At 53.3% G+C, this 16,945-nt stretch overlaps 1 protein-coding gene across 1 annotated transcript in view; it reads left to right on the top strand.

Moving 5' to 3' along the window:
- Window positions 1-16,945, top strand: part of DYSF (dysferlin) — a 203,049-nt gene that overhangs the window by 103,083 nt on the left and 83,021 nt on the right. The window contains exons 25-30 of the mRNA XM_025045188.1: window positions 1,291-1,422; window positions 1,518-1,684; window positions 2,462-2,576; window positions 2,864-2,969; window positions 3,217-3,359; window positions 5,353-5,526. Coding sequence (XP_024900956.1) covers window positions 1,291-1,422; window positions 1,518-1,684; window positions 2,462-2,576; window positions 2,864-2,969; window positions 3,217-3,359; window positions 5,353-5,526 — 837 coding nt within the window. The remainder of the gene's footprint in view (window positions 1-1,290; window positions 1,423-1,517; window positions 1,685-2,461; window positions 2,577-2,863; window positions 2,970-3,216; window positions 3,360-5,352; window positions 5,527-16,945) is intronic.

Raw genomic sequence — 16,945 nt, 5'->3', positions numbered from 1 at the left:
CCTGCCATCTCCCTGGGGCTGGCGGTTTGGAGGGGAAAAGGCTGCTAACCACCTCAGGGGAGAGGACGGCTGAAGGGAACAGTCATGGGGAGGTTTCTAGGGTGGGGGTAACTCTTGGGACTCCTCTACCGAGGATGAACCAAAGGCAGAGAGGCTGGGCCAAGGGCGAGACTGTCGTTGCCTTGGCATGACACCCCTTCCCGACCCTCTCACATGGCTGAGACTCTCTCTCCAGGCACTTAGGCCTCCTCTACCAGTGGAGACCCCTTACCTCAGCCTCCCTTCCCTCTTCTCAACCCATCAAAACTGTTTTCTTGCCTCATTCTGCTCCCTGTCCCAGAGGAGAGACTCCTACAAGCTCAGGCACATGAAGCCTAGGCACTTAGTATGCTACTTCCTCTGAGGGACAATGTATTTTTTCCAAGAATGAGGAACTTCTGCTTCTCAGGCCATGTCTGACCCTTGATTTCAATCAAATGGTGAAGCAGTTGTGGGGAATAAATTTTCAATGTTAGGTTGTTGTGGTTATTCTGTTTTGGCAGAGCTTCTGAAAGTTTCAGGCTAAAAAGCAGTTGAAGACTAGTGAATAGTGGTTAACATGCTGGTAAGCACTTGAAAGGGTAGGGATATCGGATGATATCCTAATATCTAGCTGTTCCCCCCAATAAAAACAAAACAACCCCTCCCCCAAAATAACTGAAAATGAAGGGGGAAGCTTTAATCCCTTCACCTTCCAGACCTGGAGCATATATCTCCTTTAGAGATACATATTCTAGAACTGCATTGCTCAATATAGTAGCCTTTTGTGGTTATTTACATTTAAATTAATTAAAACAAAACTAAAAATTTAGTTCCTTAGTCACGCTAACAACATTTCAACTGCTCAGTTGCCACATGGGGCTAGTGGCTACCATCTTGGACCATGCAGATATAAACAATTTCCACTGTAGTAGAAAGTTCCACTGAAAGTGCTATTCTAGAAGAGAACGGAAATGAGGGTGTGGTGAGAGAGGGGAGAATGGCGGGTTCTAGTCTAGACATAGCCCGTCTCTGCAGAGAGCACGCAGGTAGGGAGGATGCAGCCTCCTCCTTTGATGGGAAGGAATCTTGGCAGGTGGGGAGAAGGTTTCTTACTCACGCACCCCTCTTCCATGAAATTCTGATAAGCCCTTCAATAGGGGACACACCTGATGGGGTGTCAGGCTGGTGCGCCCAGGCCTGGAGGTCTCCTCCTATTGGGACATCCTGGTCCTGAAGGGAGCTGTGGGTTTCTGTCCCTCTGTGACCCAGTATCCGATGGAGGGGGCACCTGGAGCGCGGATGCCAGTGCAGATACGGGTGAAGCTCTGGTTCGGGCTCTCTGTGGATGAGAAGGAGTTCAACCAGTTTGCTGAGGGCAAGCTCTCCGTCTTTGCTGAAACCGTGAGTGCCCGCCAGCTGGCCCCCTGCTCCGCACCCCTTGCTCCCCTGCCAAGCTGCCTCGGGCCCCACTCACTTCTCTATCGCTTGCTTTCCAGTATGAGAACCAGACCAAGCTGGCCCTGGTTGGGAATTGGGGCACAACAGGCCTTACCTACCCCAAGTTTTCTGATGTCACGGGCAAGATCAAACTACCCAAAGACAGCTTCCGTCCCTCAGCTGGCTGGGCCTGGGCTGGAGACTGGTTCGTGTGTCCAGAGAAGACGTGAGTTGTGGGCTGGGAGGGCTTGGGGACCCTTCCACCCTGGCACTCTCTCTGAAAGGCCTCAGCCCTGTTAATGCCTTCACTTACTCCCACCACCCCTTCGCTGGGCATAGGGTCCTCTGCCTGAACTCTCACAGGACGGGGCTCACTAGGCAGCATTTCTTTCTGGAAGGCCTTCATTATTAAGCCAAAGTTGGCCTCTATTCGACTTTGCATTTGACTTTGCTTCTGCTGGTTGCAGCCTTCTCCAAGATACCACAGCAAGCCTGTGTTCATCTTTTTCATGCCTGAGGTCCTTTCTGTCTCAGCGTTTCTCAGAATAACTTTGTTCTCCACCTCATTGCCATCGCTGCCTCTTTCTCCTCTCTTTTCCAGCATGGTTGATATTTAACAACTAATTTTTTTAACTTAAAAAAATCGAAGTATAGCTTATAGTCAAATACTCAGATCTTAAGTATGTAACTCGATGACATTTTCCATTTCTATAATTGTCTATTGAGCTTCAACTATTCCCCAGGCTTTGGTGTCTTCACTTGGTCCCATTTTCTTTCTTTATCTTGGGTGGCAATGTATTCTCGTGTCTGTGAATGTCTCTAGGTCTCCCCAGGTCTTCTTTCTCTCTCTCTCCTTGACTCAGACTGCTTCTCACTCTCTCCCTTCCATCTGTCTTGTGGGTTGGGGTGAGGCTGATACAGGAAGGTTGGCCCAGGCTCTGCTGGAGGTTGTGAATAGGTAGGGGTCTCTTCCGTGGAGGCGCTGACTGTCCCATGTCCATAGCCTGCTCCATGACATTGATGCGGGTCACCTGAGCTTTGTGGAAGAGGTGTTTGAAAACCAGACCCGGCTCCCTGGAGGCCAGTGGATCTACATGAGTGACAACTACACGGATGTGGTAAGGGGGCTCTCCAGAGGCAGGTGGGCTCTGCTTTCTTGGAGTAAACATCTGGGCCCAGGAAGGTCAGGGGCCTGTGGCTCAGAGAAGGGTGGGACATTTTCTCCCTCGCTCTCATGTCCCCTGCCTCTATGCTGTAGTTACGAGAGGGACAGTGTAAGGTCCAGCTCAGGTAGGACACTGAGTCACACCTGGGGCTTTGGGAGTGTATGTTGTCAAGTTTCATCTTTTCTGCCTCCCTGATCATGCCTGTCTCTTCTCACGCTTGCATGTCCTGTGTCGCCCAGAACGGGGAGAAGATGCTTCCCAAGGACGATATCGAGTGCCCACTGGGCTGGAAGTGGGAGGATGAAGAGTGGTCCACGGACCTCAACCGAGCTGTCGATGAACAAGGCGAGTAGCACATGGAGTCTGGTAAGCCCCATTCTGGTGAGCTCATAAGGCGTGCAGGTGGGGAGAGCTGAGTGCAGGGCCCCGTGGCTTGGGGCAGTGACCTTCACCGGACTACTTCATCCTGGATGAAGTTACAAACCAAGAATCAGTGGCCACTTGTGAGTCTATAATCATGCTCTAAATGGAGAGATAGTCTCTGGGAAGATGGGGAGTAGTGGGCAATGAGTGATGAGTACCCCTCCCCTAGGCTGGGAGTACAGTATCACCATCCCCCCGGACCGGAAGCCGAGGCACTGGGTCCCTGCTGAGAAGATGTACTATACACATCGTCGGCGTCGCTGGGTCCGGCTGCGTAGGAGGGACCTCAGCCAGATGGAGGCACTGAAGAAGGTGAGCCCAGTGGGTGGCGGATGAGGGTGAGGCCCTGGTACGGGGAGGCAAGGTGCACAGCTGTATGTACAGACACACGCAGGGATGCACAGGACATCTACGAGGCACATGAACTCACTCAATATGCTCACAGATCACACCCAGCACACACACGGATCACAGTCAGGACGTGTACATATCACACCCAGCACAAACACAGATACATACAGATCACAAATGGCACATACACATATCACACCTAGCGCATGCAATATCACACCCAATACTCACACAGAGCACACCCAGAACACACAGATGCAAATGAATCACACCCAGCACACACACAGATCAAATCCAGCACACATGCATAGATCACACCCAGCACACTCGCAGATGCTCAGACAGAGCACACCCAGATGCCCATGACTCTACAAGGGGGTGCACTGGGAGTTCACACAGACCTGGGACATACCTAGAATGTGTCTGTGGCCGGATGTGCTAGAGGCCAAGTCTGAGACAGGGATTTGCTACCTGTGGTTTACTGAGGCAGTGCCCTCGGAAGTGCCAGGAGCAAGGATGTGGTCTCAGGCAAGGCCCACTTTGGCCTGAGCCATGTCTTGGGGAGGGCACACCCTGGAGGACCATAGAATCAGCGTCACCTGGAGGCAGGGGGGCTGGGATTTGCACCTCTTAGCTATCAGTCATTGGCTGAGTTGGGGGTGGGCTGGGGCATGTACCCTCCACAGGGAGTCTGCTCCCTTCAGCATGGGCACTTCCTGGGAGCAGGGGGCCACTGGAGCTCATAGCTGCCGACGGTCCTAGCAGCTGGGCATGAGAGCATCTCGTGAGTGCGCCAGCTGATAAAGGGACCTGGGTGGGCTCCATTAGCATTCACCAGGGGACATGTACTCAGCAAGCACACACATGCCCACGGCTGTGCACAGATACCCATGGGACACAGGAAGGTGCAGAATGAGTACGTGTGAGCACATGCAGTGCAAGTGCCTGCTCTGGAGTCCCACCCAATGTCCATGTCCGTGCGCCCTCAGAACCTGCCTTTCCTGGCCCGCTTGGTCGGTGTCCTTCCTTCCCAAGCACACACTTGAATTTTGGCCCAAGAACCAGGCCTCTCCCAGTCCAGGGGTAGCCTTTGGCAGGACCCATGTCCTCTTCTCTCTTTGGGCACAGAGAATCTAGAGATGGGTGTCACTGGGTCCAGGGAAGGCAAAGCTCTTAGGCAACAAGCTGTTCCTGGTGCCATGAGCCAGACAGACTCCACTGTCCATGAAGGGGCCCCCAGGAGACAGAGCAAAGCCTTGCCGGGCAGTGTGCCTTGCTCCCTCACCACCAGCGTCCCTCCTAGACAGGGACAAAGCTGGGCTCCAGGACTGGCACTCATCACTGAGCTCATGGCCCAGACCGTAGGCGATGCCTGAGGACAGTCCCAGGTCTCTCTTTCTTGGGAGCTGGAGAAGAAGGGGCTTTTGGGGCTCCCTCCTGGCCCAGGAAAGCATCCCCTCAGAGGAAGAGCTGGGGGTCCTTCCATGGCCGACCGAGGCTAGCCTCAGAGAGAAAAAGCTGGGGCTGAGAAATAAGATCTTCATTTTGCCTCTGATTTGCAGACGCACTTCTATATTTATAAGCTGGGATGTGAAGAAGAAAAAGGGAAATGACAAGAAAACCTTGAACTCACAAAATTCACCCAAAACCCAAATAAACAAACGAACCTGAAGCCCAATGTTTTCATCACCACTTCAGTCTACCTTCCCTTTCTGGCTCCTCAGACAGCCTAGGGAGCATCTTCCCTTCCTCATATTCTGAGTCAGAGCTCTCGTCACTGCAGAAGCTGCTCAGAGTTCTCCATCTCCACCTCCTTCAGGCAGCCCTCCCAGGTTTTCCCATCTGGAGGGTGCCGGTAATGGGGTGGGTGGGGAAGGGCATAGCTGGAGCCAAGCCCAGGGCTCCCTGCAGACCTGCCAGCGGCCTCTGAGTCTGCTCTATTCTTCCCTCACAGCACAGGCAGGCAGAGGCAGAGGGCGAGGGCTGGGAGTATGCCTCACTCTTTGGCTGGAAGTTCCACCTGGAGTACCGCAAGACGGACGCTTTCCGCCGCCGCCGCTGGCGCCGCCGCATGGAGCCGCTGGAGAAGACCGGACCTGCGGCTGTGTTTGCCCTCGAGGGGACCCTGGTACGTTGGGGTGCCCACCGAGCCTGGGTTGGGTGGGGTGCAGCTTGGGTTCCCAGTGCTGTTCAGGGCTGATGCAGGGGAAGCAGGGGCCCCAGGGTAGAACTCTGGACGGAACATTGGCCCGTCATCTTGGCTTTGGTTCCTCTGGGGTTGCATGTGGGGAAAGTGGACACCAGCCTCTGTCCTCCTACAATAAAACAGCTCCTTTCTTGGCGCCAGAAAACCCGCTGCTTCTTTGCATAGTCGAGATGGGAGCAGGGGAAGAGAGCCTCAGCCCTCTGCTGGTCCGACTTATGACTGGGGCCAAGGGACCCAGTTCTTGAAGAGGCTGGCTGGCGTGGGATAGTCTGGGGAGGCTTTGGCCTAGCCATGGGAATAGCCAGAAAGGTAGTGACCCCTGAATGTCCTTGGTTGGACATGAGTTCTCCTGGGACCGAGGCCATTGAACAGGCATCTCCAGGAATTTTGAGAGAGATGTGCCTCTGAAACTGAGCCCCAGGCTGGCTGTCCTGCCCCAGTGTGCACTTTTTGAAGCCAGTGGAACTGAGGTCAGCTCAAGGTTATCCAGGACCTGCATGATGGGTTCCCCAAAAGAGATGAGCAGGCCCTTCCTGGACCGTCTGACTGGGGATATTCAGGGCCAGGATGTGGCCTGTTCCCTCTACTGTTGGTCTGGGGATTCCTAGAGGTGGGAATGAGATGCCCAGGATGAGACACCTCTTTGGAAATCCAGCCACGACTGTTCACCATCCCTTCCCCCAGGTGGGTGGCTTTGAGTTGTGACCCTGGAAGCAGGTCCCGCCAGCTATGCTGGCTGATGGAATCTGAGCGTGTTCGTGTGCAGCCAGCTGTGTGTGTGCGTGTGTGTGTGTGAGTATTTGTTGGTGTGTGCGTGTGAGTATTTGTTGGGGTGACAACACCACCTGCTTGGGAAGAGGAGCATCAGAAAAGAGAAAAAAGTACAAAGCAGGGCTGGGCGAAGAGCTGCAGATGACGGCCATGGGACTGTATTCAGTGAACAGTAGGGAGCCAGTGCGGGTTACTGAGCGGCAAGCGCTCTGGTCCGAGCTAGGCTTTCAGGCCTTTAATCCAGTAGCTGTGAAGGATGGTTGGGAGGAAGGGCCTCCCTCCGGGACACCATCAGGAGTCTCAGTTAGGGATCGAGGACGAGGTGACCATCTGGGTTGGGAGCTGTGGGGCCAGAGCTGAGGGAAGTGGAATGGTAGGGTTTGGGGAGGGAAGGGTCGCATGGGCCTCGGAGGCTCCATTGGGTGGACAGTGTAGTGTCTCCTATCGTTAGGCTATGGGGCGAGGGTGGGGCCTGGGGCTGTGATGAGTTCATGGTCGGCCCTGGCAAGTCTGGCACACACTGTGAAGTGCTGTGTGAGAGAGAGGGATCTGGGGCTGCCTGCCAGGCAGCCCGGGGCATGGAGGCTGGGGTGTGTGGGGGCCAAGCATCAGCCATGAGGCGAGGGGGCCAGGAGGAGAGAGGGCGCAAAGCCGGAGGTGCCTGGAAGCATGTGTGGAAGTGTGGATGGGCTCTGCAGCTGGCCAGGATCTGGGGGAAGAAGACGAGCAAGTCTGGGGGACCCACTGCCAAGCTTTCATGGCTCGGTGACTGGGAGGATGAAGGCGGGCATTTCCCAGAAACAGAGAAACCAATTCGTTTATTCTTTCTGCGGGAGGAAATATCATGAGAGAGCACTGAAATCAAATGTCAAGTCAGCAGACCTGGGAGGTGATGGATTGTGAGGTCGGTTGACTTGTCTGTTATGTGTGGAGGGAACCAATACAGCAAAGCCGTCTGAGTCCGGGGAACTTTGCTGACTTAGAGAACCAGGGGCAGACAGTGGCTGGAGGGACTGCATTCACAAACCTGCAGCTGGAGGACACAGAGTTTTAGAAAGTCTTTAGGAGTGGCTGGCCATAGGCCCATTTGACAGGAGCTGTCTGACCACTCTGTACTAGAGTGAATCGAACCTCTGTCAGCACCAACACACACACATACACATGCACACACGTGCACACACACACACACATGTACACACACTCTCCTCTTGTGGTCATCTTTACACTCCTCCTGCCAGGACCAAGGACGGCCTGGGCTCCCGTCCCTGAGCCTGCCGTCCTTTGTCCCAGAATGTACTGGTGCCCAGCAAGATACAGGGCTAAAGTCCACCCTAAATCATGGGGCAGACAGCTGGGTTTCCTTGGTGCCATGACCCAGCTACTGTCCTGAGTGCCAGTCTTTGCCCACTGGTCACCGATGGCTGCAGATTCATTTGACAGGAGTGTGGTGGGACGGGTGAGACTTCTGGCTGACACAGGTTTGGTTCCAATTCTGCTTCTTCTGCTTCGTAGCTGTGGACAGGTCCCTTATCCTTTTAGTGACTACTACTTGCATCCTGGAGTTGCCGTAAGGATTAAGGACGTGATGTATATAAAGAAATGCTTTTCAGTCGTGAGGAACAAAGGAGCCATTTGGGGATCTTATTACAATGCACGTTTTCGATTCCATGTCCAGGTGGGGCCCGAGAGTCTCTCCATTTGTAACAGGTTTCCGGGTGATACGATGCTGCTGGTCCAAGGACCAACTTCAGGTAGCAAGGATGTGATGTGCATAGTGCATCATGAGGATGAGGGCGGCGGTCACATGGGCCGCTCACTTGGATGCCTTTCTGAGAGAGGCAGGGAGTGTCCATTCTTGGCTGAAGGTGTGTGGCTGGGGTCCTGGAGAGGGAGGCAGGGAAAGATGACATGTTCTCCCTGCTCATTGGTAAGAGAAACATGCTCTGTACTTCTGATGAGCCCAGGTCTGATGGGGGAGGCCTGGCTCATGGGGAAAACCTGTCCATTAGGAAGAGACATTCACACGTGAGTGCTCATGACCCAGTAGAATTGGCATCTTTGAAGTACAGAGGGGCAGGATAAAAAGCCTTTCTGGAGTGACAGTGTCTAAGGAGGGAGGCTTTTTGGAGGAGGACATTAGGAAGCAGAGCTTGAAGGAGTCCAGGGAAGGACTGTGGGCAGTGGCCAGGTGGCCTTCCTGGTAATCTGACATTTCTGGATATCTGGGCCCACGGACCAGGCCTGTGGCTGCCCCTTGCCTCCTACCAACCCTCCCCTGGCCCACACGTTCACCAGCAAGCTGGGCCACACTTGCCAGCTCCCCTCCTGAAGACGTCTCTCTGGAAGGCAGGCCCTGTCTGCTCATTAGCACAGGCAGCTTTTCCCTGAAACCTTCTGCCGGGGCCAAGCCTGGCTCCTTCCACGGAGCGGGAGGCCCTGGCTCCGTCTGCTAATCGTCTGCTGTCTCCATCGTGAGCATTATTTTATTTTCGTATTATTCTTTTTCCAGCTAATATCCTGGCATTTCCAAAGACACCGGGTTTCATAATCTCCCTGGCGTTCCCAGGGAGCTGGGAAGTGGAGCACAAAGCTGCTATTATAGCGCGTTCCATCCAGCCTCCTTCTCCTCGCCCCACACCCCTTGCTGCCGCCACCGCGGGCTTCCACCCAGTCCCCCCCTCCTGACGCCACCGGCCTCTCTGGGATCTGTGGTGACGGCTGCCGGGATGAGCTCACAGAATCCATCCTGTCGCCCTTGCCCTGGGCCTGCCCTCCGCGCACAAGGATTTTTCCAGAGCCCCGTCTCTGCGCTTGGCCCTGAGTGTCAGGAAGGGTTTTCAAATGCCTCATTTTAGAGATGGAGACTCGGCAATCTGTTCTCATAGCCTTGGAGATTTTTAGAGCTGGAAGGAACTTTCATGTTTGAAAGGTGCTTTCCACCTGGCTTTGGAGCCATGGGAGCCTCTTGAAGTTGGATGCAAAGTCTGTGTGTGTGTGTGTGTGTGTGTGTGTGTGTGTGATCTGTGTGTGTGTGTGTGTCTGATGTGCAAGCACATGTGTCATGTGTGTGCACACAATATGTGTACTATGTGCACCTGCATATGCGATATGCATGTGTAGGTGTGTTCAATGTGTACGATATGTGCATATGTGTGATGTGCCTGTGTGTGTGATGAGTGTGTGTGTGTGCAATGGGAAATTCTGGTATAAGGTCCATGGTTTTCTCCAATTCTAAAGGCAATCTGGGATCCCAAAGAAAATAAGAATTACAGAAATTTATTTTATTATGTGCCAAAGACCAGGCTGAGAGCTCTATCTGCATCGTTTCATTTTAATCTCACAGTGACCCCAGAAGGCTGGATTCTATTATTATATCTATTTTACAGTTGGAGAGACTGAGGTTCAGAAGTGTACTCTCTGATACAGTAGCCAATAGTCATACATTGCTATTTAGATATACATTTAAAGTAGTTAAAATAAGAAAATTCAGTTCCCCAGTCTCGCTAGTCACATTTCCAGTGCTCGATAGCCACACCTGGATGCCACGCTGGATAGTGTGGCTATGGAAGAATTCCATCGTGGCAGGAAGTTCTGTTGGACAGTGCTGCTCTAGAACAACTCTGAGCCCCTAATGTACCCGGAAGAAACTGCCGTCTGAGAAGGGGTTTTCCCCGAGGCACAGCATGAGTCGGTGGTAGGACTGAGGCCAGAACGGCAGCTCTCTGCTCTCTCCCTAGGTTCCTCTCTCCACTCCTATCCAGGCAGAGAGTCTTCCCCCATGGAGGGCCCCTGAGTGAGATCCCAGGGAGGGCTCTGGGCACCTAGCTAGACGCCTTGGCTGTGGGCATCACCTTTCTTGTCTTATAGCCAGGTAGCTTGGCCTCCCTGGAGCAGCCAGGCAGCTAGAGGGGAGCTGGTATCATGGCCCCCACCCAGGAAGCATCCGATTTGTTGGCAGAGACCTGAGTCCTGACCTGACGTAGAGGGGACTTAGAGATGGGCATTTCACATCCCAGCCAGGAGGCAGGGAAGGGCAGCCGGGAGTTGGAGGTGCTGGGGAATGGGTCAGGGAGAGGCTGGTGTAATTTGAGATTTGCACTGGCTGAAAAGGAGGTCTGATGTGGATGGGGGAGGAGAGCGGTCATCTCTGGACCTGGATGGAACCCTGCTCTGCAGGACATCCAGGTATGGTTCCCAGAGTGGCACTTCGAGCAAGAACAATACCTGGCAGGTGAGAGGAGTCTGCCTCATTAAGTAACCAAGGCCATGCCGGAGTCTACCCTAATTGGGAGGTGGTTCAGTGTGTCCCAGGATTCTGTTTCTTGAATACACTAATTGAGCACCTGTTCTATACCTGGCATTGTGCTAGCAGGGCAGCTTAAGAGCTAGCTACCTCTCAGGCAGGGGCCACCCTGCCCCTCCTGCTCTCCCAGTAGAGTGACAATAATTCCTTTAAATATGCACAGCCTGGGTCAGCCTAGCTCAGGGTTTGGATGCTGATGTCTGGAGGGCCCAGCATATCCACCCAGCTGTGTGCCAGCCCACAGATGTGTGTGTGTCACAGCTGGGTAGATGTACTGGGTGCCCCATGTGTGTCATTGCACATGCATGAGGGTCTGCATCTACCATTTCTAGGATGATCCTGTAATTTATTATCTGGTCTGGGACACTATGCTGAAAAACGGGGATAAACTCAGGCCATTCCTGGCAAACTGGGTCATACAGTTGTGCTAATTATGGAGGCACTCTGGCATGAAACAAAACCTCCGAGAGAGTTCTCTGCGACCTTCGCACACGGAGACGTGGAAACCCTAGAGGGACACGCGCACACATGCGCACAGATGCTCGCGCCAGCCCACACGTGGCATCGTGGATTCTCCAGGTTTCCTGATTCCACTCCCAGCTCCCCAGGGGCCAGCCGGTAGTTTTGCAAGGAGTTTAGCAGCTGCTTCCAAGCCCTGGTTCCAGCTGTAAATTAAATGGGGTTTCACCCTCGCCTGCTATTCCACTTAAGGTTGCAATCAGGCCCATTAGGGAAGGAGGTCTGTGTGTTCCCTGATTCCTTCTTTTAGAGGATTCTTCTCTTCTGGCCTGGCCTGCTGGCTGGTGTGGGGTTTCCCTAGAAGCTAAGGCCAGGGAAGCCAGGGCAGTGACATGGGCCCTGGGCTCCTCGAGGCCCTAACGTGGCACTTGGCCCTGCCTTGCCCCAGAGCCCTGCTAAGTTCTGTGGGGAAGCGGGAGCTGGAAAGAGTCCTGAGGGGGTGCTGGGAGACCCCCTGGCTCTGCCAGCTAATTTGCTGTGTCACTCAAAGGAAGACTTTTAACTTCTCTGGCCCCAGTTTTCTCACTTATCAGATGGGAGTGATGATGACACGATAAAATTAATCTCCCCTTATAGACCAAGGGTCAGCAAGCCATGGCCCATGAGCCAAATCCAGCCTTGCGCCTGTTGGTATAAATAGAGCTTTATTGGCACAGCCACGCTTGCTCGTGTGTGCGTTGTCTGTGGCTGCTGTCCTGCTGTGGTGAACCGTTGCAAAGGCCAAAGTGTTTACTCTCTGGCCCTTTATGAACAGAGTCTGCCAACTCTTCAAGAGCACGTGCCATGTGTCAGACATTGCCTTCTTCTCTGTTCTCGTATTATCTCACTTAACCCTCCTAGCAACCCTAAGAGATGGGTTTTATCGGTACTTCCATTTTATAGGTAAGCAAACTGAGGCACAGAGAAAACAAGTAATAATCATTCCAGCTGTGTGTCCTCACATGAGTATTGTGAAAAATCGTATGGATGATGATGGGGCCGTGCGGAGTTTGCAGCACACTGCTCCGCATTGCCGTGTTGTTCTTTGGGTGTCCGAGCAAAGCCTGTAGTGAAGAAGAGATCGTGGCAGGTCAGCCAAGGCCTGTGCTGGTCAGTGTTTCACAACCGGCTTTCCGGGAAAAAAACCCAGAAGACAAACCCAGCCCTCGTTTGTAGCGTTCACTCCTTTCCGTGGTGTAAATATCTCTGCCGCGATCGAGTCCAAGCCAGCGATGTGACATCGTTGAACGTGGAGATGGGAAGAGATGGGCACTGCACTGTAGTATTTCCACCCCACAGATACACTAGGCGTAAATCATCTTAGAAGCAAGATAGTAGTAAAAGGTGGTAAAATAATTAGAAAGTGATGAGTCTGAGTATTTATCAACTTTGTTTTTTGAATTAATTTCTGTAGTTGTAAACTTATATGATTTAATTTTTTTCAAATGGCTGTTTAATGACTGGCTTGCAAAATGGCTGAAAAGTTAATAATCTGTTTTTATGAGACATGCGAATTGTCTCTAGCACCTGCTACTCTGGGGGCGGGGCCCCCATTCCTGTTTACATAGGTAAAGAGATGGGGGCCCTTCAGCAGCAGCTCCCTTCCCCGCAGGTCTTCACCTGTGTTCTTTGGGTCCATCATGCATAGCAATTGAGTTCTCCCCATAAAGTGAGGAGGGCAGCTGGCCCCCCCCACCAATCTGCTTGATTCTCCTGGTGCAGAGGGTGCCCTGGTGGGCACCCAAGATATCGTTGAGGCTCTGATGCTTCCTTCTTGACCAGCATGGGTGTGGCTGCCATGGCTCCGTCCCCTGGCTGCTCGGCCAGGGCAACCCCACTGTTCAGCCTGTGTCTTTTTGCTGCATCGACCTCTGCTTTTGCCCTTTCTGTCCCCCACCTGCCTCCACTTTATAGATCCTGAACCAGACCACTAGGCCCTGTGTGGGGCAATGTGCCATTGCCAAAGAGAGGAAGTATGTGTGTGTGACAGACAACCTGGGGAGCAGAAGGAATCTCAGACATGCTAGTGGGCCTGTGCTGGTCTTGGGTCCAATTTAGGAGGGTTGAGGAGTCCCTTTCATGGACTGCCTGTTTCCCCAGAACCTGCCTATCTCCTCCCACTGTGGTGGCCACACCGAGGTCCTGGGGGCATGAGCACTCAGCAGACTAAGGTGGGCTTGGCTGCTAGCTCTGGGGACCCCTGGGGGAGCCCCATGGCATCTGGGAGGGAGATAGTTCCTCACACTTCTAAGTTCAGGCTCCCCCAGGGAGCTGTGGCTGCCAGCTGGGCAGCAACAGTTGGAGGCCACCCAGTCCCCTGGGCGAGCAGCAGGATCCCTTACACAGCTAGCCCCAAGATGAAGCGCGTGGCCGCAGACCATGGGGCTGCCAGCCCCAGCCTGGGAGTCTCGCTGACATGAGCTATGGAGGCAGGAATGTGACTGTGGGAAACCCAACGCCCTGGGCCTGGCCCTGGGGCTGGGGAAGAGTGTGTGTGGAGTGGGAGTGAAGGGTGGCTGGGTGGAAACCAGAGCATCAGCCACCCTGCAGCCTAGCTCTGCCCAGGGCTCTGAGTGGGAGCAGAAGGAAGCCAGCCCTCCACCTCCTAGTGTTGCCTCCCCATCTCCCCAGCTCGCCCCTCTAGACAAGCCTTTCCCCTAAGCTCGAAGGCCGGCCTCCCGAATGCTGCTGCTCCCTCTGTTCCAGCACCCTTCCTCTTGCCCCTTCACCTGCGAGCCTTCCTGAACGGGACCTTCCAAAGGCCCACTTCATTTCATTTCGCACCACAGATGGCCCCACCCTGGGGTGCAGTGAATCCACATCATTTGTGCTTTCTGTAGTCAGACCCTGAGCTTCCTGAGGGTGAGAGGGTGCTGTCTGATCCGCAGTTTCCTGTCCTTTCCCCTGGGACCTTAGGTCCGAGCAAGTGCTGTACACCTGGCTTAGGGCAGGGAATGCTGGTGATTCATGTGCTAAGTCTTCAATGGATACCTACTAAGTACTAGATGCTGGGCTGGGTGCAGGGGATAAAGGAGTGTGCATGCCTTTCCTGTACACATGCAGGAGAAAAGCTAGGAAGGGCCGGTAGGGGCCAATGATGTAGGCAAGGCAGTCAGGGAGGTATTCAAACCTTAGTGATTACTGGGCTGAAGGAAGAGCTCAAGTTAGCTCATTGGGGAGGACATTCCAGATGGAGAGAACAGCCTGTGCAAAGGTCCTGTGGAAGAGAGAAGGCGATGGTTTCCAAATTTACAGAAAGCCGAAGGGCAGAGAGTCAGGTGGGGAGGGTATTGTTTAACATGAGACCGGAGAGGTTTAAAAGTTAAACTGACAAAACTGGCACTGTTTACCGAATGCCAGGGACCTGCCAAGGGCAGTAGGTGCATTTTATTTAATTTTCACCAGTGGTTCTCAATTGGGGGTGATTTCAGTCCCCCCCAGGGGACATTTGATAACATCTGGCAATGTTTTTGGTAGTCACAACAGCGGAGTGGGGGGAGCATCCAACAAGGCACAGGACATCCCCACAATGAAGAATTATGTGGTTCAAAATGTCCACAGTGCCAAGGTTGAAAATCCCTACCCTTTTAGTAGTCCTACGCAGTGGGTGTTACCACGATTGCCACTTCGTAATGAGGAACTCGAGTTTCAGGAACGGGGCTTCCCTGTGGTACCCCAGGTCCCCTTTCCCGACCCGCACTGTGAGTTTCAGGCAAGTTTCTTTCCCTTTCGCCTTCCTGGTGTCTGACATGGAGTCTGATGCCTGGGAAATGGCGCTCTGGACATTCTCTACATGAGAGCCTCAAGGTCTGTAAAATGAGTGAGTCATCTCAATTTTCTACTCTGTGCACATGAAATGTTGCTACCCATTGCAAGTAGATATCTGCAGCCTTTTCTTTGTCATGCAGTAGTTCAGCTGCTTTGCCTTCGTGTGCCACAGCTTCCCCATCTCTAAAGGAAGGCAGTAACGGTCTCTGTCTGTAAGGTGCTGTCAGCATTCGGCTCCTCGTTCTCAGCTCTTAGAAGAGTCCCGGGGTGTGTTAAGTGCCATGTAGCTGGGAGGGTGAATGTTAAAGGCGGCAAGTCCATGCCCATCATGCTGCGTCTTCACTTACATCCTCTTCTCCCCTCTGTCTACATCATCGCTTTCTTGGGGATCCTTCCGTCAAGTCAGACTCCACCCCCAGAAAGTTCCTTTAGCTCCAAACAATTTCCTCCAGGGAAAGGGCGATTGCATGACGAGAGAGGGCGAAAGTCCAGGTCGAGCCCCCCATCTCTGTAAGTGCAATCGCCCATGTAAGGGTACCTGCCCATGTAAGGGCGATTGCACTTACAGAGACGGGGGGCTCGACCTAGACTTTCTCAATTTCAGTAAGTATTTATCGAGGGCCTCCCCATGCCGGGCGCTGCAGGTTCTGGGGACACAGCAGCGCCCTCGTGGAGCCTATGTGTTATGGGTGAGGTAGACAATCGACAAAAACGTTAATATTTCAGACATTTGGGGTAACAAGTGCCGTGATGAAAATAAAGCCACATGAGAGGGTAGAGTGTGACACTGTGGGAACATGTGAATGTGCGTATGTGGCGGTATGTGTGGGTGGGGCAGGGTTTTTGTGTTTGTGATGTGTGTGGGGTTGGCGTGTGAGTGTATGTGGGGAATGGGTTGCGTGAGCATGTGGGGCAATATGAGGGTGTGAATGTGAAAGGAATTTCGACAGTTGGTCAGGGAAGGCCTCTCTGGGGAGTTGACATTTCACGTCTTTATGAGTAGTACCCATTTTCCCACCTGAACGCGGGAAAGGCCTGGCACGAAGTCGGTGTTCAATAAACATGGGTGGAATGTCACAGGGAAGGACTGGCGGGAGGGAGATGCTTTCCAGAAGCTCCCAATCAGGTTTTCCTGAAACCTCAGTCTTCGCTTTGAGTTCCCTGAGTGGGAGCCCTGCACGTCTACATGGAAAAACCACCGTGTACTTCACAGTTGAGACAGCGTGACATTAGATTACCTGCGTTAATGCACAGGCTGATCCTCTGACCCGGGTGACGGGCTGGCCTCTGTCGTCAGCTCTTTCCAGAGCTTTTACTGTTCTCACCTGATGCCTGTGCTCATTCATTTGTTCATTCATTCATTCACTCATTCTTCAATTATTTATTGAGCACCTACTGTATGTGGATGTTCTGGGCATGCGATGGAAACCTCACAGAGCTCTCAGTGGGAGGAACTGACAGGTAAACAAGTATTTACAATGGGGTGGTAGGTGCAGTAAGGGGAAGTTCAGGCACTGTGGGAACACATGAGAGGGGTACCTAACTCATCCTTGTAGGGTGACCTTGAAGATGAGACCGGGCACCTGAGGAAAAAGACAGGGGAAGAATAGGGCAGAGGGACCTATGTATAAGAGTCATGGGGCAGGAAAGGGAACCCTGGGGGGTTCTGGCAGGTTTGAACTTGGAAGCCAGTGGGGTTGTGGGTGGTTGGGAGTGTCCTGACTTCTGGAGACTTACTCAGAGGCCATGGCTGGGTTAAGAGGGAAGATGTTCTCTCCTCTGCTCCCAGGGTCTGAAGTGGGTGCGTGGAGAGCTCAGTTCCCCCTGGAAGGGTCAGAGGATGCAAAGATGTTGTCCAGCTGTGAGGGTGGAATTCCACCCTGGGTGGGAACCAGGGCAGCTGTGGGACCCTGGTTAGTGAGTGTCCACCAGCCCAGCTCCTAGTTCTCCCTGCTTCTTCTCAGCAAGCCCCACTGGCTTCTGCGAGCTCGGAGACAGGGA

Source organism: Pteropus alecto, unplaced genomic scaffold (assembly GCF_000325575.1).
Source record: "Pteropus alecto unplaced genomic scaffold, ASM32557v1 scaffold131, whole genome shotgun sequence".
In the NCBI taxonomy this organism is placed as follows: domain Eukaryota; kingdom Metazoa; phylum Chordata; class Mammalia; order Chiroptera; family Pteropodidae; genus Pteropus; species Pteropus alecto.
Note: the sequence above shows the minus strand (reverse complement) of the source record. Positions and strands in the feature narration are given on the sequence as shown.